The sequence below is a fragment of the Lutra lutra genome, chromosome X (assembly GCF_902655055.1).
Source record: "Lutra lutra chromosome X, mLutLut1.2, whole genome shotgun sequence".
NCBI lineage: Eukaryota > Metazoa > Chordata > Mammalia > Carnivora > Mustelidae > Lutra > Lutra lutra.
Window position 1 is genome coordinate 50,131,892 of NC_062296.1, and position 19,368 is coordinate 50,151,259.

At 51.2% G+C, this 19,368-nt stretch overlaps 2 protein-coding genes across 5 annotated transcripts in view; both read right to left on the bottom strand.

Moving 5' to 3' along the window:
* Nucleotides 1-244: 244 nt before the first annotated feature.
* Nucleotides 245-10,226, bottom strand: GDPD2 (glycerophosphodiester phosphodiesterase domain containing 2). 2 transcript variants are annotated; one of them, XM_047714905.1, is made up of 16 exons: nt 10,032-10,226; nt 8,211-8,324; nt 7,851-7,954; nt 7,449-7,542; nt 7,218-7,277; nt 6,840-6,938; nt 6,619-6,712; nt 6,315-6,460; nt 6,108-6,190; nt 5,856-6,006; nt 3,596-3,817; nt 3,272-3,420; nt 1,518-1,665; nt 1,278-1,360; nt 998-1,026; nt 245-899 (listed from the first exon to the last, which is right to left on the bottom strand). In XM_047714905.1, the coding sequence occupies exons 2-16, from the start codon at nt 8,313-8,315 to the stop codon at nt 847-849; spliced, it is 1,620 nt and encodes a 539-aa protein (XP_047570861.1). In that variant the 5' UTR covers nt 8,316-8,324; nt 10,032-10,226; the 3' UTR covers nt 245-846. The 2 variants fall into 2 exon arrangements, with proteins under 2 accessions (XP_047570861.1, XP_047570862.1); XM_047714906.1 differs by lacking the exons at nt 7,851-7,954; nt 8,211-8,324; nt 10,032-10,226 and adding an exon at nt 7,982-8,174.
* Nucleotides 10,227-11,986: 1,760 nt separating this feature from the next.
* Nucleotides 11,987-19,368, bottom strand: part of KIF4A (kinesin family member 4A) — a 114,400-nt gene continuing 107,018 nt past the window's right edge. For all 3 annotated transcript variants that reach the window (XM_047714896.1, XM_047714897.1, XM_047714898.1), the window contains exons 29-31: nt 14,957-15,073; nt 13,065-13,187; nt 11,987-12,795 (exon numbers count right to left, since the gene is read on the bottom strand). In XM_047714896.1, the coding sequence (XP_047570852.1) occupies nt 12,592-12,795; nt 13,065-13,187; nt 14,957-15,073 (444 nt within the window). In that variant the 3' untranslated portion in view covers nt 11,987-12,591. The remainder of the gene's footprint in view (nt 12,796-13,064; nt 13,188-14,956; nt 15,074-19,368) is intronic.

Sequence of the window (19,368 nt, forward strand, 5' to 3'; positions counted from 1 at the left end):
GGTGGAGCTACAACGCAACTCTGCACAGCATGCCTCGGGCCCCCCAGAGTGTCCCCCGCGGGGGTTGCTCTCCTGCTTCCTCTCTTGCAGCCCTTCATTGTGGGAGGTGGTCCTCCCGCCTCCAGCCCAAGAACCTCCCCGTAATGACCCCTCAGTGTCAGTCACATGAGGCCGGGATGGAAGGTGCACCCCCCAACCCAAGCCCCCGCGCTGAAAAGATCAGACCGCGACCCAACAGGGGTTAAATTCATTAAGTATCAGCTTAACAACGTAGGAGGAGCCAACCAGTCTTGAAGAAAAGTCTGTGAACAGCAAAAAGCCACCTATAGGTGCAGAATTAAACAGCTACATGGGCTCTTAAGCCCCCAGCATCTAAGCAGGAAAGCAGTTAAATTGCGGCGGTCAGGAGGGACAGTGAATGGAGTGGGTTTAGTGTTTCCATCATCTTAGTTCTCAGGAAAGGCCGTTCTGTCATCTCCTCCAGTCACTGGTCCAAGCTGGTCTGTCCCTGACACACCCTGTGCCTTCTACACAAGAATAGGTACAGGCAGATCTGAAACATTATTGTGGCAACCTCCTTCCCACTTCCTCTGTTCTAGTTTCATTTGGGGAGAAACCTCCCATGACTGTCTTCCCAACCACCTCAGGTCAAAACCCTGAGGGGAGTCAGACTCCGTGGAAGCTTGCTGCATGCCCACGATCTGTGCAGAGGGCCCTCACGGTTCAAAACCTTCCGTTGGCCAAGTTTACCCCACCCCATCCCCACTCAGCCACTCTCCCTTCCCTGTTGTTAGTCAGTCCAGACAGGCCTCAGGCTCTGGTTGGTGGGGGTCCAAGGTTGGGCGTTCACTCCATTATGAAATTGTTGATCCTGGTCAGCAGCACTGCTGTTTCTAAGCCTAGAGCAGGGGGTGGGGAGAGGGGAGGACATATAGGGAGTGACCAAAGGGCAGGCTAGAGGAGGAGGAAAATTGAGGTGAGGGGAGAATGTCCTTACCAGTTTTCTCTCTCTCCTTCTTACATCTCCTAAAGGGAGAAAAGCTTCCCATTACGAGTTCAGCCAGCTTCATGCATGACCTTTGGATCCCAGGTCCCCCCACACTGCCTTTCCTGGGTTCCAGCCAATTTGGCATAGAAGGAAGGGTCTCAGACCCTCAAAGGAACCACATAGCCCCAACCCTGTGCTCCCGGCAGCATATGTGGGTCTGAATCACCCCCATCCCCGGAACCCTGTGGGGAGAGTGAAGACCCAGGAAGCCGAGGCGTGAAGCACTCACCCTTGGAGGAGGAAGGTCCACAGAAGCAACAGGGTGGACACACAGTTGGTGATGACCCACATCATTAGGTAGGTTTGAGGGGGCTACGGGAAGAGGAAGAGGCACCTGTTAGTGGCCGGAGCACCAAAGGTATTATATGGGGGAAGGGCATGGACTATGTAAGGAAGAGAGGGCCTGGGTTAAGGAGAAGCGGGGACAGGGGAGGAAGGAGTGGCGGGGGGGAAGTCCCAGAGCCCTTACGATGATCCAGACAGGGTAACGCATCTGCTGGAGCAGCTGGCAGTCGTTGGTGGTGACCGAATCCACCCCTGCGCACCAGAGCAGGGAAAAGAGCCAGGGCTTGTTCACCACAAACAGGTTCACCGAGACATTATCCTGGTGTAGTGCCCTGTGGAGGTGGGAAACGGGAACATCAAGGGTCATGGGGCACGAGGCACAGAAGGCAGCCCCTGTCCACGCTTGAGTCTACAGCCTCGCTGCCAAGGAACTATCAGTTTGATCTTTACACAGCAGCCCCTGACCAACGGTGATTTTCTTTGCATGACTGCACTTTGCCTCCTGGTGGGGCCCACCTCTGGATCCTAGCTTTTCCATCTGGGGCTCCCGAATGTGTTTCTCCTCTTTGTCCCACGACAGTCCTTGGGAGGTCTGAGGAACAGGTGACCATGTCCCCAGGCCCAGCAGCCCTAGTTCCTTCAACCCGAGGGCTGGGGGACCTGCCTGCTCCTTCCCTTGGCCATCCAAACCTCGCCTAAGCTGTCCTTGCTTCAGTTTCTCAGTGTTCTTTTTCAAGTGTGGGGTCTTGCCTCTGAACGTGATATCCCAGGTGGGCCTGGCCTAGCTTTGAGTACAGCAAAACCCCTCCTGGCTTCTGGGCACGATGCCTGCGCTCAGGCAGCCCGGGGTCGGGTTGGTTTTGGCAATGTCACATGCCACCGATGACTTAATATGCACACTATTCAATCAAAGCCCCGGTCTCTCTCGCACATGTTCCTGCTGAATGCCAGGATCTCTCTTGTCTTTGTTGCAACCGAACTTCCGTTGGACCGCAGATTGGGGTCTCTGCATCTATCCCTGTTGTGTTTTCCTGTCGGTACATTTGGTCCACAGTCTTGGAGTGTGTAGGCCTTTTGGGGCCCTGATTTCACCACCAGTGTATTCATTACTGATTCATGTCTTTTGGAAACATGATCCATAGTTGAGGTTGGCTAGGGCAAGACTAAGGGAGGGCCAAAGCCAATGTCGTGTCTCCCTCCACGGTGACAGCTCTGGGAGAGGTCCTTGAAATATTTGCGATTACTGGGCTATCATTCAGGCCATGGGTTTTTTTCCCCCCTCTGTGACCGCAGGGACCTTATAAGAGACCTTGGCAACTGCACGATTTGCAGTCTATCCTGTTTACTGGCTTGGTCCGCTTCTGGGGCCCAGCTCACATCTGGCACTCTCTCGTCTTTCTCCTGGACCTATTCTCTCTTGCACTTATCTCTTTGGTGAAGAAGGAAAGCTAAAACCATTCTTGTGGCCTCCAAGGGCCTACCCAGTTTGACTCCTGCCTACCTCCCCAGCCTCAGCTTCCCCTTCCTTTGGCTGCTGTCCTTGCTCTTGCAGCTCTTGTCATCATTCAGGATCTCCATGTGACTGGTCAGGTCTCAGCCCAGACAGCACGTCTTTAACGACTTTTCCCAATGTGGCCCCTCTTGAGCCCTCACTCCCAAACCTGAGGGCTCTCCTTCATCTCCCCATCTCACTATCTTCCTATCACCTATCACTATCCACTCTGTGTGTACTTCGTTTGGTTTATGATCTGTCTCTTTCGCTGGTATGTATGCCCAAAACCTGCACAGGGAGTGCCTGACACAGAGTGAGTGTTAGATATATTGATAAATATTTGTTGTGTGCGTGAATAAATGAACGGCTTCTGTCCTCCCTGAGGTGTCTCCACCCTGCCATGGAGCTTCCTGGGGTCCCCTCGGCTCCTTTCCCCTGGCACTCACTTGATATCCAAGAGTGGCAGGTCTTGGTAGGGGAGGTTGAGAAACTGGGGCCTCTCAGTTCTGTTGCTTCCCTGCTGTCCATATATCTGGCGCATCCTGGGGGCCCGCTGTTGGACTTTGGCCCGATCTTCATCTGGTAGCCAAAGGACCTGTGGTTCAGGGAAGATGGGCGTGAAGCTGGGGAGAGTTTGGGGGTTCCAGAACCAGGGGGCGGGGGAAGAGAGGTCTGACCACAGAAGGGAGTATATGAGTTGGGGTGGGCCTTGGGAAGACAGTGGCTGGGGAGAGGGGCAAGAGGGAGCACTTGGGTCCTGGCAATATCACCATGGCTTGGGGCACCCTTGCACTCAGCACGGTCTCCAAGGTCTGGTTCACAAATGTGTCATGGTATGTGTGATTTCGTGGGGGGCGACGCAAGTCAAACATGATGGAAAGGTTAAGGACTGCGGCTTCCTTCAGCAGCTCTTCCAATGTTGGTACTGTCTGGTTCTCAGCCTCCTTCCGATCAGGGCCTGACAGCCGCTTGGCCCCCCAGAAGGGTTGCCTCTGTAAGAACAGGAAAATTATTTTAAGACCAGAAGGAACCTTTAGGCCATTTCCATTTTCACTCATTTTCCCCACTTGGCGCCCAGCTTCTGTGCACCTCTGAGCTACGGTCTTTCTTTCTCTCAACTGTAGCCCTTTCCAGACCATCTAACACCTTACTCTGTGACACCCACCTCCCAACCTCCCACCCTCCCAGTTTCCTTACTTCCTCTTTCCTGCTACATTTTCTCTTTGGTCTCATATAGACCTCTGGGGTCTTGACCCTTTGGTTTCCTCCCAGTCCATCAACCCCTTTCTGCCACACCTACATCCTCTCCTACCCTTGGTTCATCCACAGCTTGAGTGACTTTTCCACAGCACCCTCCACTCTGTTCCTGCCCTGCCTGCCCCCACCCCCACCAAAATCCCAAACTCTGATTCAATTCTGTAATTGTCTGCCTCCTCCAGACCTAGAATTGTGGGGCAGAGCACATCGTGTGGACTGTCACTTTAGTCCTTTTTCACCTTTAGCGCCACTTCATCATCCTTTTTTTTTTTTTTTTAAAGTAAGCTCTATGCCCAATGCAGGACTCGAATTCATGATCTTGAAAGTCGAATGTTCTAACGACGGAGCCAGCCAGGTGCCCCACTTAACCATCCTTTTACTTGTTCTTGTTTTGCTCCTTCTTCCATCCCTAGTGGCTGTCCCAAACCTCTGCCACTCTCCTCTTGTCCCCTTGTAATCAACAAATGACTTACCTCCTAATCACCAACACGGGCAAAGCAAAGCTATCTAATACCTATTAAGCATTGACTATGTGCCAGGCAGTGTTAGAAGTACTTTATGTATATTAATTTCTTTGATCGTCCCAAGGTACTGTTATGATGCCCGTGTTACAGATGAGGAAAATGAAGCCCAGAGAGACTAAGGAATGGAGCCCAGGCTCACGCTAGCTAGCAGGTGGTGAAGCCAGGAGTCAAACCCAGACAGCCCCGATCTTGATCCCTCTGACATGTCATCTTACATAAAGTTCAAATGAAAAACCAGTCAAGTTGCAAAGGAATGTATGAAGTGATCCTATTCATGCAAAATGAAAAGTACATGTGTGTACATACATGTATATGGACACATGGAATTATGTGTCCAACTGTTAGCAATGAGTATCTCAGGAGTTGGATTATGGGAGGCTTTTCATCATTTAGGTTATTTTTCTGATGCTTAATTTTTTAAGAGGAATGTGTATTACTTTGATAATCAGGAAAAGAGAAACTGAAGAAATAAAGTACCCTTAATGAATATTTTCTGTCACCTACAGGACCGAGCCTGAACTGGGTCTGGGCATTCAGAGGCCTCTGAGACCAAACCCCTGCTCCCCTTGCCAGTCCCACCTCCTACTGCTCCCATGAATTTTATCTCTCGGTCGCACTGAGCCAATTTTGTCTGCTGGAAACACTTCTTCATGCCTCTGTGCTTTGCATATGCTTTTCATCCTGACTAGAGTTGTAGTCCCTGCTTTCCCCACCTTAAAAACTACTGTCATTTCATGTGCTGTTCAGGACTTCTTTCTTGGGAAACCGTTCCTGATCCTCTCCCATGCCCACTGAGCCAAACAGCAGCTTTGCTCTCTCTCCTATTTACTTACCTACTTATTTATTTATTTTCACCTTTTATTTATTCATTTGAGAGAGAGAGAGCACAAGCAGGGGGAGGGCCAGGGGGAGAGGGAGTAGCAGGCTCCCTGCTGAGCAGGGATTTGGATGTGGGGCTCGATCCCAGGACCCTGGGATCATGACCTGAGCCCAAGGCAGACACTTAACCATCAGAGCCACCCAGGTGGCCCTCTCTCCTCCCTATTTCGTAAAAGTCTTGTGATCACTCTAGCTTTCCTATTCTGATAGCCTGTTGGCTCAGCTCTGTCCTGTCCTTGGAGGGAGTGACTTGCAGGCAGAGACTGGATACCAGTAGCTCAGCACAGGGCTCAGAAAATACTTATTGATGAATGAACTTTCCCCCAAGTGGCCCTACAGGTGGTTGCCTCTTCTGTGAGGCTGTCTTTACCTCTAGGAACCAGGTCCCGGCGTTGAGCTTCTTCAGTTCGGCGCAGGAGAAGTCACTGCTGTGGGAGGAGGTTCGGGCTGGGAACACAGAGGCCACATCCGTGGTCCGGCTCAGGTGCTCATCATGCATGAGGAAGGGGATCCCATCAGAGCTGAGGGCACAAAGGGGGTGGTCAGAGGGCTGAGCTCTGGGACTGCTCATCACTTCCCAAGCTCCCCTCCTGCATCCCTCTGCCCCCCCAGCTTCTCTCACCTGACCATCACATCGGTCTCAAACACAGCGGCTCCACATTCAGCAGTCTTCCGCAGGGACATCAGGGTGTTCTCGGGGGCCAGCTGGGCAAGGGAATTGACAGGGAGGTAGCAGAGAGGGGTGGGAGCCTGGGAGCTCACAGGCCTGATGCTGCAGCCCGGAGGAGCAGACCCTCTCCATCCTGCCAGCATTCCCCTCAGCGCTCACCATGGGGGCGCCTCGGTGTCCCACCAGACCAGGCTTGGGGGGTAAGTCTCTGGGCTCCATGATACAGGGTGAGGAGATGCATAGTGGGGCCAGGTAGACGGCCAGGGAAACTCCAAAAAATAGGAACAGGAGCAGAGTCTTGGGACCTGTGGGGAGTGGGGGATAGGCTATGGAGAGAGGGTGGTGGGTGAGCTGAGGTGGGGTGGGGGCGGGCAGAGAGCAGAGTGCAGGTACAGTAGAACAGGCAGCAGGAGGCAGAAGCATCAATGGCCAGTGGGGGTATGTCAGGGAGTGGAGTTGGCACCTCTTCGATGGATGCGGTAGAAGGTGTCAGCCACGGGCCAGGCCAGGAGGGTGATGCCAGCAACTGCTCCGATATGAAGGAATGGGGCTGTGGCCTGTGGAGAAGAGTTCTCTCTAGTGCCCCTCCCAGGTCCTGAGTCTAGAACTACTCGCAGCCCTCGGGACCAGGGGGTTGGACGCAGGCCAAGGCTCCCACCTAGGCAATGGGGATCAGTCACTCACCTGCAGTGACAGACGTAAGCTACGCCATTCCTGCTGCCATTGGACATCCAGTCCCACAAGGCCAGCGGCCACAAGAAGCATAATGAGCAGCAGCAACATCTGGGGGACCGGGGGTAAATGGGTCCTTCTTTGTCAACCTGGGCTCATGGCTCCCCAGGTTGTGCCCCTCCCTCCACCCCCACCCACACTCTATGACAACAGGATCATTTCTTTCCCCTTGACTAATCCACGTTCCTTCTTTCACTCAACACAAATTTACTGGGGTTCAGGTCCTAAGCTTGAGTCCACGGGTAGAATACTGGGGTGCTTAGCAAAGAACTGGCTGAGTGCCGGGCCCAGGGCCCCCCTTTTCCCGCTCACTCCCATCCCCCACTCTACCTTGTGGACACTGTGCAGATGCAGAGGCTGGCCACAGAGCCGCAGGAGCAGGGCCAGGAGCTGGAGGCAGAGGGTGGTGGGAGTAATGAGGCACCCAGAAGGGTCCCTGAGATGGGCTTCCCAGGCTGATGCCTCCCCCGGGCTCTCCCCTGGGTGGCCAGGGAGAGAAGCTGAGCAGGAAGGGAGGACTGAGTTGGGGGGGGGGGTTAGACGGGCCGCTCCCCGACCCACCAATAGCAGGGATGCATATGTGACAAGTAGAGAGATGACCAGCAGGAATGCCAGGGACCAGTCCATCCAGTGTCCCCAGTGGTGGAACAGGAATCTGTGGGAAGGGAGAGGAAAGTGCCTGAGTGGAGGGGAGGGGTGTTAATAGTGGCCTAAGGGGAGTTGAGGTGGATGGGCCCAGAAGGATGACCAGAAGGGAGTGAGGGGAAGCCCTTCATGGGGCCAGGGGCCCCAAGGACTTGACGGGGGTAGGGGGTGTGGGACGTGGACTCTGTGGAGGAATTTTCTAAGGAGGTTGGGCAGCAGGGCAGCTGGGCAGGGCTGGGGATGACTGAGCACCCAGGGGTCTCAAGGTGGGGTAGAGATTAACGTGGAGGCTGAGGAAGGAGGGGGTCCATGACACACTCATTGAAGTTGTGCAGGTCATTGAGAAGGATGAGCCCGATGTACAGCCAGCCCAGGGAGAGGAGAAAGGTGAGGAAGAGCAGGCCAAACCAGATACAGTCGCACTGCAAAGGGGCAGGAGAGAAGCTCACAGCCGATCTCCACTTCCAGCTCACAGTCCCCAACGGATGGCAGCTCAAGGGGGCTTCCTGCCAGGCGTTGGGCTGCTCTGCTCTGCTCTGCTCTTCGGGCAGAGAGAGATTTTCTTCCTGGGGAGAGAAAGCCCCTTCCCCCCAGCTGCCTCTGAGCACACTGGGTCTCCTTATCCCCTCCAGGCGGCCTCTGCCTCGGACTTCCGGTCCCCCCCCATCCCTACTCCACCTTGCTGGTTTGCATCCTCTCTTTGGGGCATTTCCTCCAGTGGCAGCTATACAGGCAGTGGAGGCAGCGGGCCCAGACGGAGCAGCAGCCGGGGGACTCGGCCATGGTGAGGGCCTGGGAGAAGGGACACTCAGCCATCAGGGACCCTGGCAGAAGGCGGAGCCCAGCCTCCCTCCCAGCATATCTGAGGAGCTGGGGGTGGGGAGGAGCAGAGGCCTGGGCCGCTGCTCAGCAACGGGAGGTCATGGGGCTGCCCTAAATGCCAGATTGGACAAGGACATGAGCCAAGGGTGGGGGATAATCTTTGGGGTCTTTCTTTCCCTTGAATCTGGAGACCTGAAAAGTCAGTGGGAGACCCAGGAGGTCCAGCCTCTTTGCAGGAGGGATGTGTACCCACCCGCCCCAACTCCTCCATGGTTAACAGCATCCATCCAGCTCTGGGGATTGCGTGCTTGCCCAAGGGTGGGGGCTTGGGAGAAACTGCCTGGGGTGGGGCAAATTCATTTCGGGCAAGTTGAGGCTGATCTGGCCAAGCTTCAGGCAGCCCCATGGTGGGGAGCCTTCCACCCCAGGAACCAAGAATAACCTGAAGCGGAGGTTCTAGTTCTGACCTGGGGCTAAGGAAGGCCCCACTAGTTGGCCAGTTGCTATGGATACAGAGATTGCATACACCACAAAGCCCTGACTGAAAAGATCCTTAGTCTCCACCTCCCAGGGGGCAAGGGGCACTGTCAGTGAGAGGAAGACTGGAGGGCCACAGGTTGCCTGGGTCTCCTCCCAGCCTTCCAAAGGAAACATTTTCCTGTCCGCACACACCTGGAAAATCCAAGCTCTTTCACCCCAGTCGTGTCCCTTCCTGCCCAATCATCCTGCCCAGTCACCCCCTCAACCCCAGCCAGGAACCCAGTCTCCACCTTCTCCCTTTTCGGGGCCCCACCCTCTGAGCTCACTTGGGTGAAAGTACAACAAATACTGGTCAAAGGTGTGTGTGTGTGTGTGTGTGTATGCGCGCGTGCGCCCCTGAGCGTGGTGGGGGGCGTGGTTGTGTTGGGGCCCCAGGATTGTTAGACCTTGTGCTTTCGGGTCACACTGAGACCTAGCTGGCTTACTGGTCCCCGAACTAGGCTGGGTGTGTATCCTTCTACCTGAGAGGGTGTGCGATTTGTGTCAGCCTTGGTATGTGTGAACGCACTAGTGGCTGTCAGTACTAATGGGTTTCTAGATGGCTTCGAGTGTGTAGAGGAACCCCTGGATACACCCAGTGTGTGTGATCTGAGGGACACAAGCCCTTGTCATCTGGGCCCCCGAAAGCTGTGGTCTTAGAGGGGGACATAGTGGCCGGTCCCCGAAAGGAGGAGGGTGTGGCTGCTCTTGAAACTGCCCTCCTTACCCCACCGGGGCCTTGGGAAAGGAGGATTAGGGTATGGAGTGGAGGGGTAAGGGGGCTGTAGCTAGGGGAAGGAAAACTCTCCCCTCTCTGAGACCCTTCCCAGGGGAAAAAAAAACAGCCTAAAACGAGTCCCCTGCTTCTTCCCATCCTGGGACTGGCTTCCAGTAGCCTGCCTGGGGCTCCATCTACACTTCTGCCTCCCTTCAGGTCCTGCCCTTGTACCCCAGACACAGTCTTCCAGAGTCCCACCTCCCTCCAGGAGCTGTCTGTAGGCTGGGGTCAGGATCTGAGTAGCCTGAAAACCTCAATCAGGGAAGTTGAGCAGGGGTGCTGCTCCATCCCTGGACCCCAGCCCCACCACCGGCTGGTGGGAACCAGTCTCCACCCCACCATTCCCGCCTGTCACCCCCAGCCTTCCCCAGCCCTCACACCTTGTCTCAGCGGCAGCTCTGCTCAGCTCTGCGCTCTGCTCTGCTCTGCTCTGCTCTGCACTGCTTCCCAGCTCCTCTCCGAGTTTGTCTGTCTCCTCCCTCTTCTAGTCCTTGGCTCAGCCCCACCGGTCAAACAGGTGGCACTGTTGCCACCTACAGGAGGCTGTGTGGCTTATGTCCGAAGGGCTTGAGAGCTGCTCTATGGCCAGAGTTGGGGGGGCGAAGGGGGGGAGGGAGAGCAGATCTGCTTCTTTACTCGCTGCCTGCTGGTCGGGGGGCTTGGCGTAAGGAATTCCTTTTCCTTTGTGCGGCCCTCCCCATCCCTCTTGTCCCTCCTCCTGTTCCCCTCAGTCACTGCCGGGGCTTTGTCCTGGGGCTCAGGGAGGCGAGGGCTGAGGGCACTGGCGGGCGGGAAGCTGGGGGGGAGGTGACCACACAACTCTGTGACTTGGCAGTGAGGAGAAGGGGCCCAGCCAACCCCCTGGGAAGAAGGGGTGTGTGTGTGAGAGAGAGAGAGAGAGAGAAAGGGAGAGAGGGAGTCTAGCATTTCCCTCAAGCTCCCTGGGAGTATGGCCATGATTCACTAGCCTCCTTTCCCTCCTGGGATCCTACTTCCACTTCTATAAGGTGCATGGAAAAACCTATACAGGGTTGCAAGCTACTTCCTGAACTCTGGGTAGCAAGTTGCCCTGTTTCTGGACCCAGGGTCCCCATGGGCCTTGTGAATCCTAGGTGACACTAGTAGCCCTCCCCTTCCCATCACCCCAGACAGGAGATGAACATTCAGGATGTAGCGAGCCTTGTGTCATTCCTGCTGTCTTGTCCCCAAGGTATTTAGAGTCTCTTTCTAGGAATCATCTGAAGAGTGTAGTGTTAGGGTCACAAGCTTTTTGGAAGATGAACACATGCAAAAGATGCTGTTACTATACATACCATTGGCAGGAGAAGACTGGCTAGTATGCTACAGTCAGCTCAGTGCTAAAAGCACAGGGCTCTCTCTGGGTGGGATGAGGGCTGGGGGATGGTTGCTGGCTTGACTGACCTTCCCTCTCTACTCTTTGGCTGATGCAGTGGCTCAAAGCCTGGGAGGCTTGCACAGCGTTGGTGGAAAAAACATCTTCTTTGGGAAAAAACTCGCTTTCCCCTCCCCCGACACGTACTGAATTTGGAACAGTGAGAAGGAAGACTGGCTCTCTTCTGCCAAGAGCGGGGGGGGGGGGGGGGGGGGGGGGGGGGCCTCCCTCTGCCTTCCCTTTGTATCCAGGGACTCTAGTTGGCAATGGCAAGAGGCTCCCTTGCTCCTTTGTCATTAAAATGCAAAGAGAGGCAGGGCAGCTTGCTGGCTGGAGGCCAGAGAGGGCGGCCTGGCCACCTAGGCCTCCTGCGGGCTCCATTTTAGATAGGTTGTCCTTCAGTTTCCTTCTCTTGGGGTTTGGTGGATTCTAGAGGAGTCCTGGATTCCGTGGGCCCAGTGCTGGGCTGGGGGTGTGTGCTCTGGGAGCCTTCGGTTAGGTGGGGGGACTGGGATCAGAACGCAGGGATAGTTAGTCCAGGGCTCATGAACTCCTCCAAAGGCTTCGAGGCCAGTCAGTAGTCGGTTTGGCAGGCCAGGGCTGGCCTCATTTTAGCTTTAAGCAGAGCTGGGGGACCCTGATGCATAGTAAGGAGTAAACAACACACCCCTCCCCTTTCAAAGGAGACAGCAGGCAGCCAGGACTGTGCTGTCCTGGGACTGGGCAACAGTGTGGTCCCACGGCCAGGCTGTGCCAAGAAACCGGGCTGCAGTGCATTCAGAACAGCTCCCAATACCACCCCAGAGTCACACAAGAAGCTTCACTGTGAGCGAGACCTGGGTTGGGTGCTTGCCCTCATTCTCCTCGAGGGCCTTCCCAGAGGCTGAGGAACACAGGCAATTCTTTTTGCGTCTGGCACAGAGGGTCTTTCCAAACAGTAGCTAGACTAAGATTTATTTATTTACTTAATATTAACACTTTAAAAGATTTCATTGACCTCAGCAATATGGAAGACAACTGAGGGCACTGTTTAAAACCCAATCCAGAGACAGTCAGTGCAGGAAATATCCCACAATCACCCCCATTCCTGATGGGGGATGAAGGATTGGGGCCAGGCCTCCAACCTTGGCCAGGCTCTGCCATGAAGCTGAGACAATCTAGAGGTAAGACAGTCTCGGCCTCGTCACCATCGGGGAGGTGGGGGCACAGCCTTACCTGCTCACAACAAAGAAAGAGCTAGATTGTACTGAGGATTGGCTCCTGATGAGTCATCAAGAAGGTCAGTTGGTTCTTTCTTTAGCAGGTGGCTCGGCACCTTTCTGGAGAAGACAGAGTAGTAGTCTGGGGCTAGGGGGCTGGAGAATAAGGGCCAGCAACCAACAAAGATTTCCTCCCATGTGGTAACATGCTGTCCCCCCACCTTTTTTTTTTTTTTTGCAACAGCAAGAACCCTGAAATCCAGAGGAGTCATTAAAGAAACTCCTTCTGGCTGCAACCTGAAAGCATCTCCCAAGACAGATAGGGGCTGTGAGAGGACAAGTCCGACTTCAATGGGCTTCTTCTTCGATAGGGGAGCAGCCAGAGAAGAAGCTGGTATTGCTGGCCAGCGCTCGCTTCTTTTTCTTCCCTGGAGCTTTATTTTCTTGGGATCCTTTTGCTACGTGTTTCAGTTCTGGGAGGCCAGAGTTGGAGGCAGCTGGGGCTGTCTTCTTCAACAGCACCTGCTCCACGTCACACATCTCTTTCAGGATCTAGGAAGGGCAGAGACAGGTCTGAAGAGATCTTGGGTCGGGGCAGAAGCTCTGCCCAGCCACACTGCTACAAATGCTCAGCACGCTGTAGTAGGCAGTGTTCCCCAAGATTGGTGTCTTGAAAAAGAAAAAAAGACTCTGGCCTATGCCCGTTTCCCACCTCCCAGCAAGTTGATTATACCTCTCCCCCTTTTCCTCCCACTGTACTGTCACAGCCAATGCAGAGATGACCTAAGACAGCTGGAAATGCCGGCCTTTGGCCCACCTACCTTGCTGTTGGGAGTGGCACAGACAGGGTTAAAGAAGCTCAATCCTGGGGTAACCTCTGTGGGATCCTCCAATTTGAAAGAGCCTTCGGAATCCTGGGTCCGCTCAACAGTGCCCAGGCCATCCTGAGAACCAGAAAGGCATATTAGAAGTTTGGCTACCAGAGTTCCAAAATCAGTCTGCTCCCCTCTAACCAGTGAGGTACCAGCTCTGAGGGCCTCATTGATCAGTCGAGGCAAGTCTTTTTTTTTTTTTTAAGATTTTATTTATTTGACAGAGAGAGACACAGCGAGAGAGGGAATGCAAGCAGGGGGAGTGGGAGAGGGAGAAGCAGGCTTCCCACCAAGCAGGGAGCCCCATGCGGGGCTCAATCCCAGGCCCCTGGGATCATGACCCAAGCTGAAGGCAGCTGCTTAACGACTGAGCCACCCAGGTGTCCCAGTTGAAGCAGCTCTTAGGGAGACCCTGCTTGCGGTTTCTCACCATTGTAAAGCTTAAAGGCAGCTTCTGAAAGCAAAGGACAAGGTAGGGGAGGAGGAGAGTGGACATCATGAGCAGTGTTTAAAACAAAGCCAAGCTTTGGTCATTTCTTGATTCATCTTCTATCCTCTGTAATCTGCACTACCCTTTTTAGCATGTCCACAGGGTGTTTTCTGTATTAGTCTTCCTTTCGGAGAAGGGAACGAAGGCCAAGAGCGAAAAGTTACTTGGGTAACAGGGCGACTCTTAGGTAGAGCTTGGATTAGAATTATAGCCTGTTGTCATGGCAACAGAACAGGATTGAGAGTCAGGAAGCCCGAGGTCTAATCTTAGCTGTCAAGACCAGCTGGGTAATATTAGGTGAGTCACTTAAGCTGATCTCTGGGTCTCACTTTCCTTCCCCATATAATGGGAGCATGGGACTAGATCAGTGCTTTGACAACTGACATCCTCAGAGGAAGCCCAGTATAGAAAAAACAAGTAAAGAGAAAGTTGCTCTGATGGACATAGGGTCGAACCGAGACAGGCCACGGTCCTCTGTTCAGGAAGCATGTCCATGGGGCCACCGTAGGACTCCAGACCCCAAACTGGAAGAACCACGAGGAACACGGCTCCTACTACTTCTACGATTCTCAGCCTGACCCCCAACTTGTCACATTAGTCGTCTAATGACTGTCTGCTGCGGAAGTCATTTTAATAGAAGCCCCAGGGCAGAACTGTTCACATGCAAATGTTCAAGAAATGCATGATGAAGTATCATTATACTAAGCTTGCTGGAGTTATTGTAGATCACCTAGAGAGCTGAGGGAACAAGCTTCTGCCATGGGCACAGATAGGTGTAAGGTAATCTTTATTTCCCTGAGTTTGCTCTTTCCGGGAGCAATGTAAGGAGGACCGCTACAATTAACTTGGGCCACAACAGTGACTATTTGAAAGACCAAGCTCCTGTGGGTCTTTTCCTAGAGGCATGGAGTAGTTGGTTCCCATGGACAAGGTCTAAACAACTAATGTCTCAAGATGTCAGAGGGATTAAGTTCCTCCCTGGAAGCTGCCACGTGGCCCTTAGAGCTCCAGCTAAGCCTCTGGACTAGTTTGGTCCTGCGTGTCTATGTGCCTGTAGTTGCCTGCTTTCCTGTTCCTTGTTCCGGCCTCAGAAATTGTACCTAAACTTCACAGCCAAGTTGGGCATGGGGAGCTGCATATCTGGCAGTCTCCTGCGAAGGGCTGTGGTTTCTGAAGGGGCTATGTTGACAATGCTAGCAGAGAGGAAGAAGGACTGAGAAGGGAAATGTCTCTGATCGCAGAAGGCATGAGACTGGTAGGGAGAGCTGTGTAGGAGACAGCCAGGCTTTAGGGTGGTGGGAACCGGTGGGAGGCCCAAAGGGATGGGAAGGGCCAACAGAGCTGGTCCTACCTTGTCTTGCTGGCGGTTCCTACACTTTGTGGGGTCACAGCTGCAGTCCACGCCACAGTCTGACTTCTGCCTCCTGCACCCGCACTGCTTATTCCCACACCAGCCCTTGCAGGAACACTGCAAAACCAGGTTTGGAGAAACACATGTCACTGCAAGGCCTAGAAGACCAATGTAACGTGCCTCCCCTTCTTTTGCAAGCCTTTTTAGAAGACATGGAAAGTGGAAAATGGAAATGGAAACTTGACCAAACTTCTTTCTCCTCCGTCCCTCTTCTTTAGGGAAACAGTGATCCCCAGAACAACGAGAGGTTGCCTAACCACACATCATGCTAGACAAATCCGTTTTCTGGTTTGGATTGTATACTTGAAAGACTGATTGGAGGGATGCCAGAATAATGCAGGGTAATTGGCAAAGTCTCTCATGATGATCTTGTGATCAAAGCGACGAATTGCAAGTTGGAGGGTGGTAGGGATATGTGTGTTTAAGGGCTGAGTATACTGGCTTGTTATCTTTAGCTCTACCCAGTGGTACCTTCACCCAACTTTCATTTCTGCATTTTGTTCAGCGTCAGCCAGGGCTATGTCCTCAGCAGTTTAGTTTAATCATTCAACATTTTAATAAATCACGGAGGATATGAAATAAAATCATTTACATTTGTATAGCACTTTACAGTTTTCAGAGTCCTTTCATATATATAAATGCCAAATCTCATTTGATTCTCATGGTCTATAAGGTAGTTCTGTTTATCGACTGTAACAACGGCACAAAATGGGAAAGATGATTCATAAGTAAGATAACAGAATCACAATTCAAAAATATTTTGACAGGCTGAAATTCTGGGCTGCCTGTTGAAGGAGAAGTTATAACGAGGATAAACAGAAGTCTGGCATCTGGGTTCTCCCCGCATCAGCCGTATAAATATAATATGGGGGGTGAGCTGGCGTAAAAGTAGCTGGTGCAAAAAGGGCCTAAGGATATGAGGTGTTAGCAAGTTCCATGAGTCATCAGTGTGAAATGGCTGTCAACAGGCAAATCAGTCAGGCAGAAATTGTCCAAGTTCATCCATAATTGTGACATCCAGAAATGAGCATCGCTTTCTAATGCTGGTGTGGCCATTGTGAGGTATACTGACACAATGCAATTCCCTTGTTTGGAAATCATGAGGAGCAACTGCTTGACTAGACTCTGGGTCAGTCTGACCCCACTTGATAGAACATACTCTATTTTAGAGTATCATACTTTTGTTTGGGTATATAAAAGCACAGACCACAGCAACAAAACCCACTCATGTTCTCACTCTTCCCTTAATAACTAAAATACAGATATAACTGAAGCCTCCTACCTACCTTTTCCCGATCCCATTCACCTCCCTCTCTCCCAGGGGCAAAGTCTCTTGAATTAGGTGTTTATTATTCCCATACAGGTCTCTTAAAAATTTATATTCATTCATTCACCACATATGAGTTTGTTTAAAAATAGAAGGAATGATTTTACATGTTCTGAAACTTTATATAAGTGGTATCTTACTATGGCACTGTTATAAGTGCTTTCCATGTATTAAACCCACTTAATCAGTAAATATGTTTCCTGGTGCACACATTGGGGAGTTTAGGGTGTGTACGTGTTTAATAAAGAGGCCATTAAACAAAAAAAGAGGCAGGTGACCAGTGTTATAGGAAGTGATGTTACATGAGAAATGGTGGAAGAAGGGGGGTTAGTTTGGCTTGGAACAAACATAAGTGGCAGAGTTCACAGAATGATGGATTAGAGTCAGATGAGACCTCAGTGACTACTGTCTGGAGCCTGATTTGATGTATGAAGCCCCCCCTTAATGTCCCCGGCCTAATTATCTGAGGCTCTATTTATCCTGAGATGAGGATAGTTTCTGTAAAACTTCTGACCACAGGACCCCGTTCTGCTGTCTGGAATGGTAAGGAATTAGTTTAACCACACTTACACGGCATTCTTGTTCAAACCCGGAGCATAATTTCCACTACCCAGTCCCCCTCTGTCCAGAACCTCTCAAAAGCTAAATATACCTACCTTCCTCAACGATCTACCACATGACATGGTTTCTTAGAATCCTCATCACCTTGGGCATACACCAATTTGTCGAAGTTTATCCTTGATTGTGACATCCAGAAATGAGCTCCACTTTCTAATGTTAGTGTGGCTGGCCATTGTGAGGTAGGCTGACACAACACAACACCCCTATTAGGGACCCAGTGTTCATGAGGCCTAAAAATCACAGTAGCTTTTTATCCTTTGTCATATCTTAGTGAATCCATACTGAGTTTACAGTTAAATACAAACCCTTATGTCTCTCTCATAGAACAACTGTCATTGTTCTGTTAGTTGTGAAGGTAAAAGAAACCATTATAGTATTTTTTTCCTGATTTAAAAAAATTTTTTTTTAAGATTTTATTTATTCATTTGATAGACAGAGATCACAAGTAGGCAGAGAGACAGGCAGAGAGAGGGGGAGAAGCAGGCTCCCCGCTGAGCGGAGAGCCCGATGCGGGGCTCGATCCCAGGACCTTGAGATCATGACCTGAGCCGAAGGCAGTGGCTTAACCCACTGAGCCACCCAGGTGCCCCTTTCCTGATTTTGAGATTAATACATATCACTTTAAAAATCTGAAAATCGGGGCGCCTGGGTGGCTCAGTGGGTTAAAGCCTCTGCCTTCGGCTCAGGTCATGATCCCAGGGTCCTGGGATCGAGCCCTACATCGGGCTCTCTGCTAGGCCGGGAGCCTGCTTCCCTTCCTCTCTCTCTGCCCACTTGTGATCTCTCTCTCTCTCTCTCTGCCAAATAAATAAACAAAATATTTAAAAAAATATTAAAAAAAATAAAAATAAAAATCTGAAAATCAAAATCATGATTTTAAATGTTTAATAGCTGTATATAGTGTTTCATCGTGTAGAAATGGCAATTTATTTAACCAGGCCCCTAATGTTAGATATTAATAATGTTTTCAAAGAAACTGCTTCCTATTACCAATCATATTACCATAGATTCTTGCTACATAAACAGAATCTAAATGTTCCCGCCATCAACAAGGCTCTCCAAGATCTCCAAGATCTGGCTTGACCTTGGCTACTCTCTCCCATTTTTCAATACTCTCCAGCTACCTTGGCCTTTTCAAATGTTCCTTGATAAACCAAACCCACTCTTGCCTCAGGTCTTTGCATTTGCTGTTTCCTTTTCCTGAAATGTTTTCCCTCTAGTTCTTTCCCTGACTTGCTCCTTTACTTTGCTGAGATCTCTGCCTAAGTATCTTGTCATCGGAGAGGCCTCATCCTAAGCACTCTTTTCTTTTTTTTTGACAGAGATCACAAGTAGGCAGAGAGGCAGGCAGAGAGAGAGAGAGAGAGGAGGAAGCAGGCTCCCTGCTGAGCAGAGAACCCGATGTGGGCTTGATCCCAGGACCCTGGGATCACGACCTGAGCAGAAGGCAGAGGCTTTAACCCACTGAGCCACCCAGGCGCCCCCTAAGCACTCTTTTAAATAACTCTTTTCCTACCCCAGAATTCTCTATGATGTCACTATATTTTCTGTTTATCTCTTACCATCATCTAAAAATTATTTTAATTTGGGGGCACCTGGGTGGCTCAGTCCGTTAGGCATCTGCTTTCAGCTCAGGTTATGATCCCAGTGTCCTGGAATTGAGCCCAGCATTGGGTTCCCTGCCCAGCTAGAAGCCTGGTTCTCCCTCTCTCTCTGCTGCTCCCCCTGCTTGTGCTCTCTTGCTCTCTTTGTCAAATAAATAAATAAAATCTTAAAAAATAAAGTTATTTAATTTGTTTTTCTGGTCATTGTGTTGTATCTCTCCACAAGAATGTGCTTGGTTTCATAAGGCAAAGGATCTTACCTGTCATGTTTGTTATATATCTTCAGCAACCAGAAACAGTGCTTGGTATATAGCTCAGTGCACACAAAAGATCTGTTGAATGTGTACATCTTTTTATGCACGACTATCTCCTTAGTATAAATTCCTATGCTTATCCTTATTGAGCCAAAGGACAGAACATTTTTAAGACTTTTGATACATCCTTTTTTAAAAAAAAAAAGATTTTTAAGTAACCTCTACACTCAACATGGGGCTTGAACTTACAACCATGAGATCAAGAGTCACACGATCTACTGTATGAGCTGGACAGGTTCCCCAAATTTTTGATACATATTTTCAAGTTGCCTTCTAGAAGTACACCAATTCACATACCTAATAGTAATAGACAGGAATGTCCACATTAGTCACAGTATTACTGGGCATTATAATAAAGAAATCTTGCTTCTTTGAATAATACAGGACAAAAGACAGAGTTCTATGACATGTCCTAGGACACCTTACCAAGATGACATTGATCCATTGACTGCTATAGCCTGGGTATGGTCCTCTGACATTCACAGA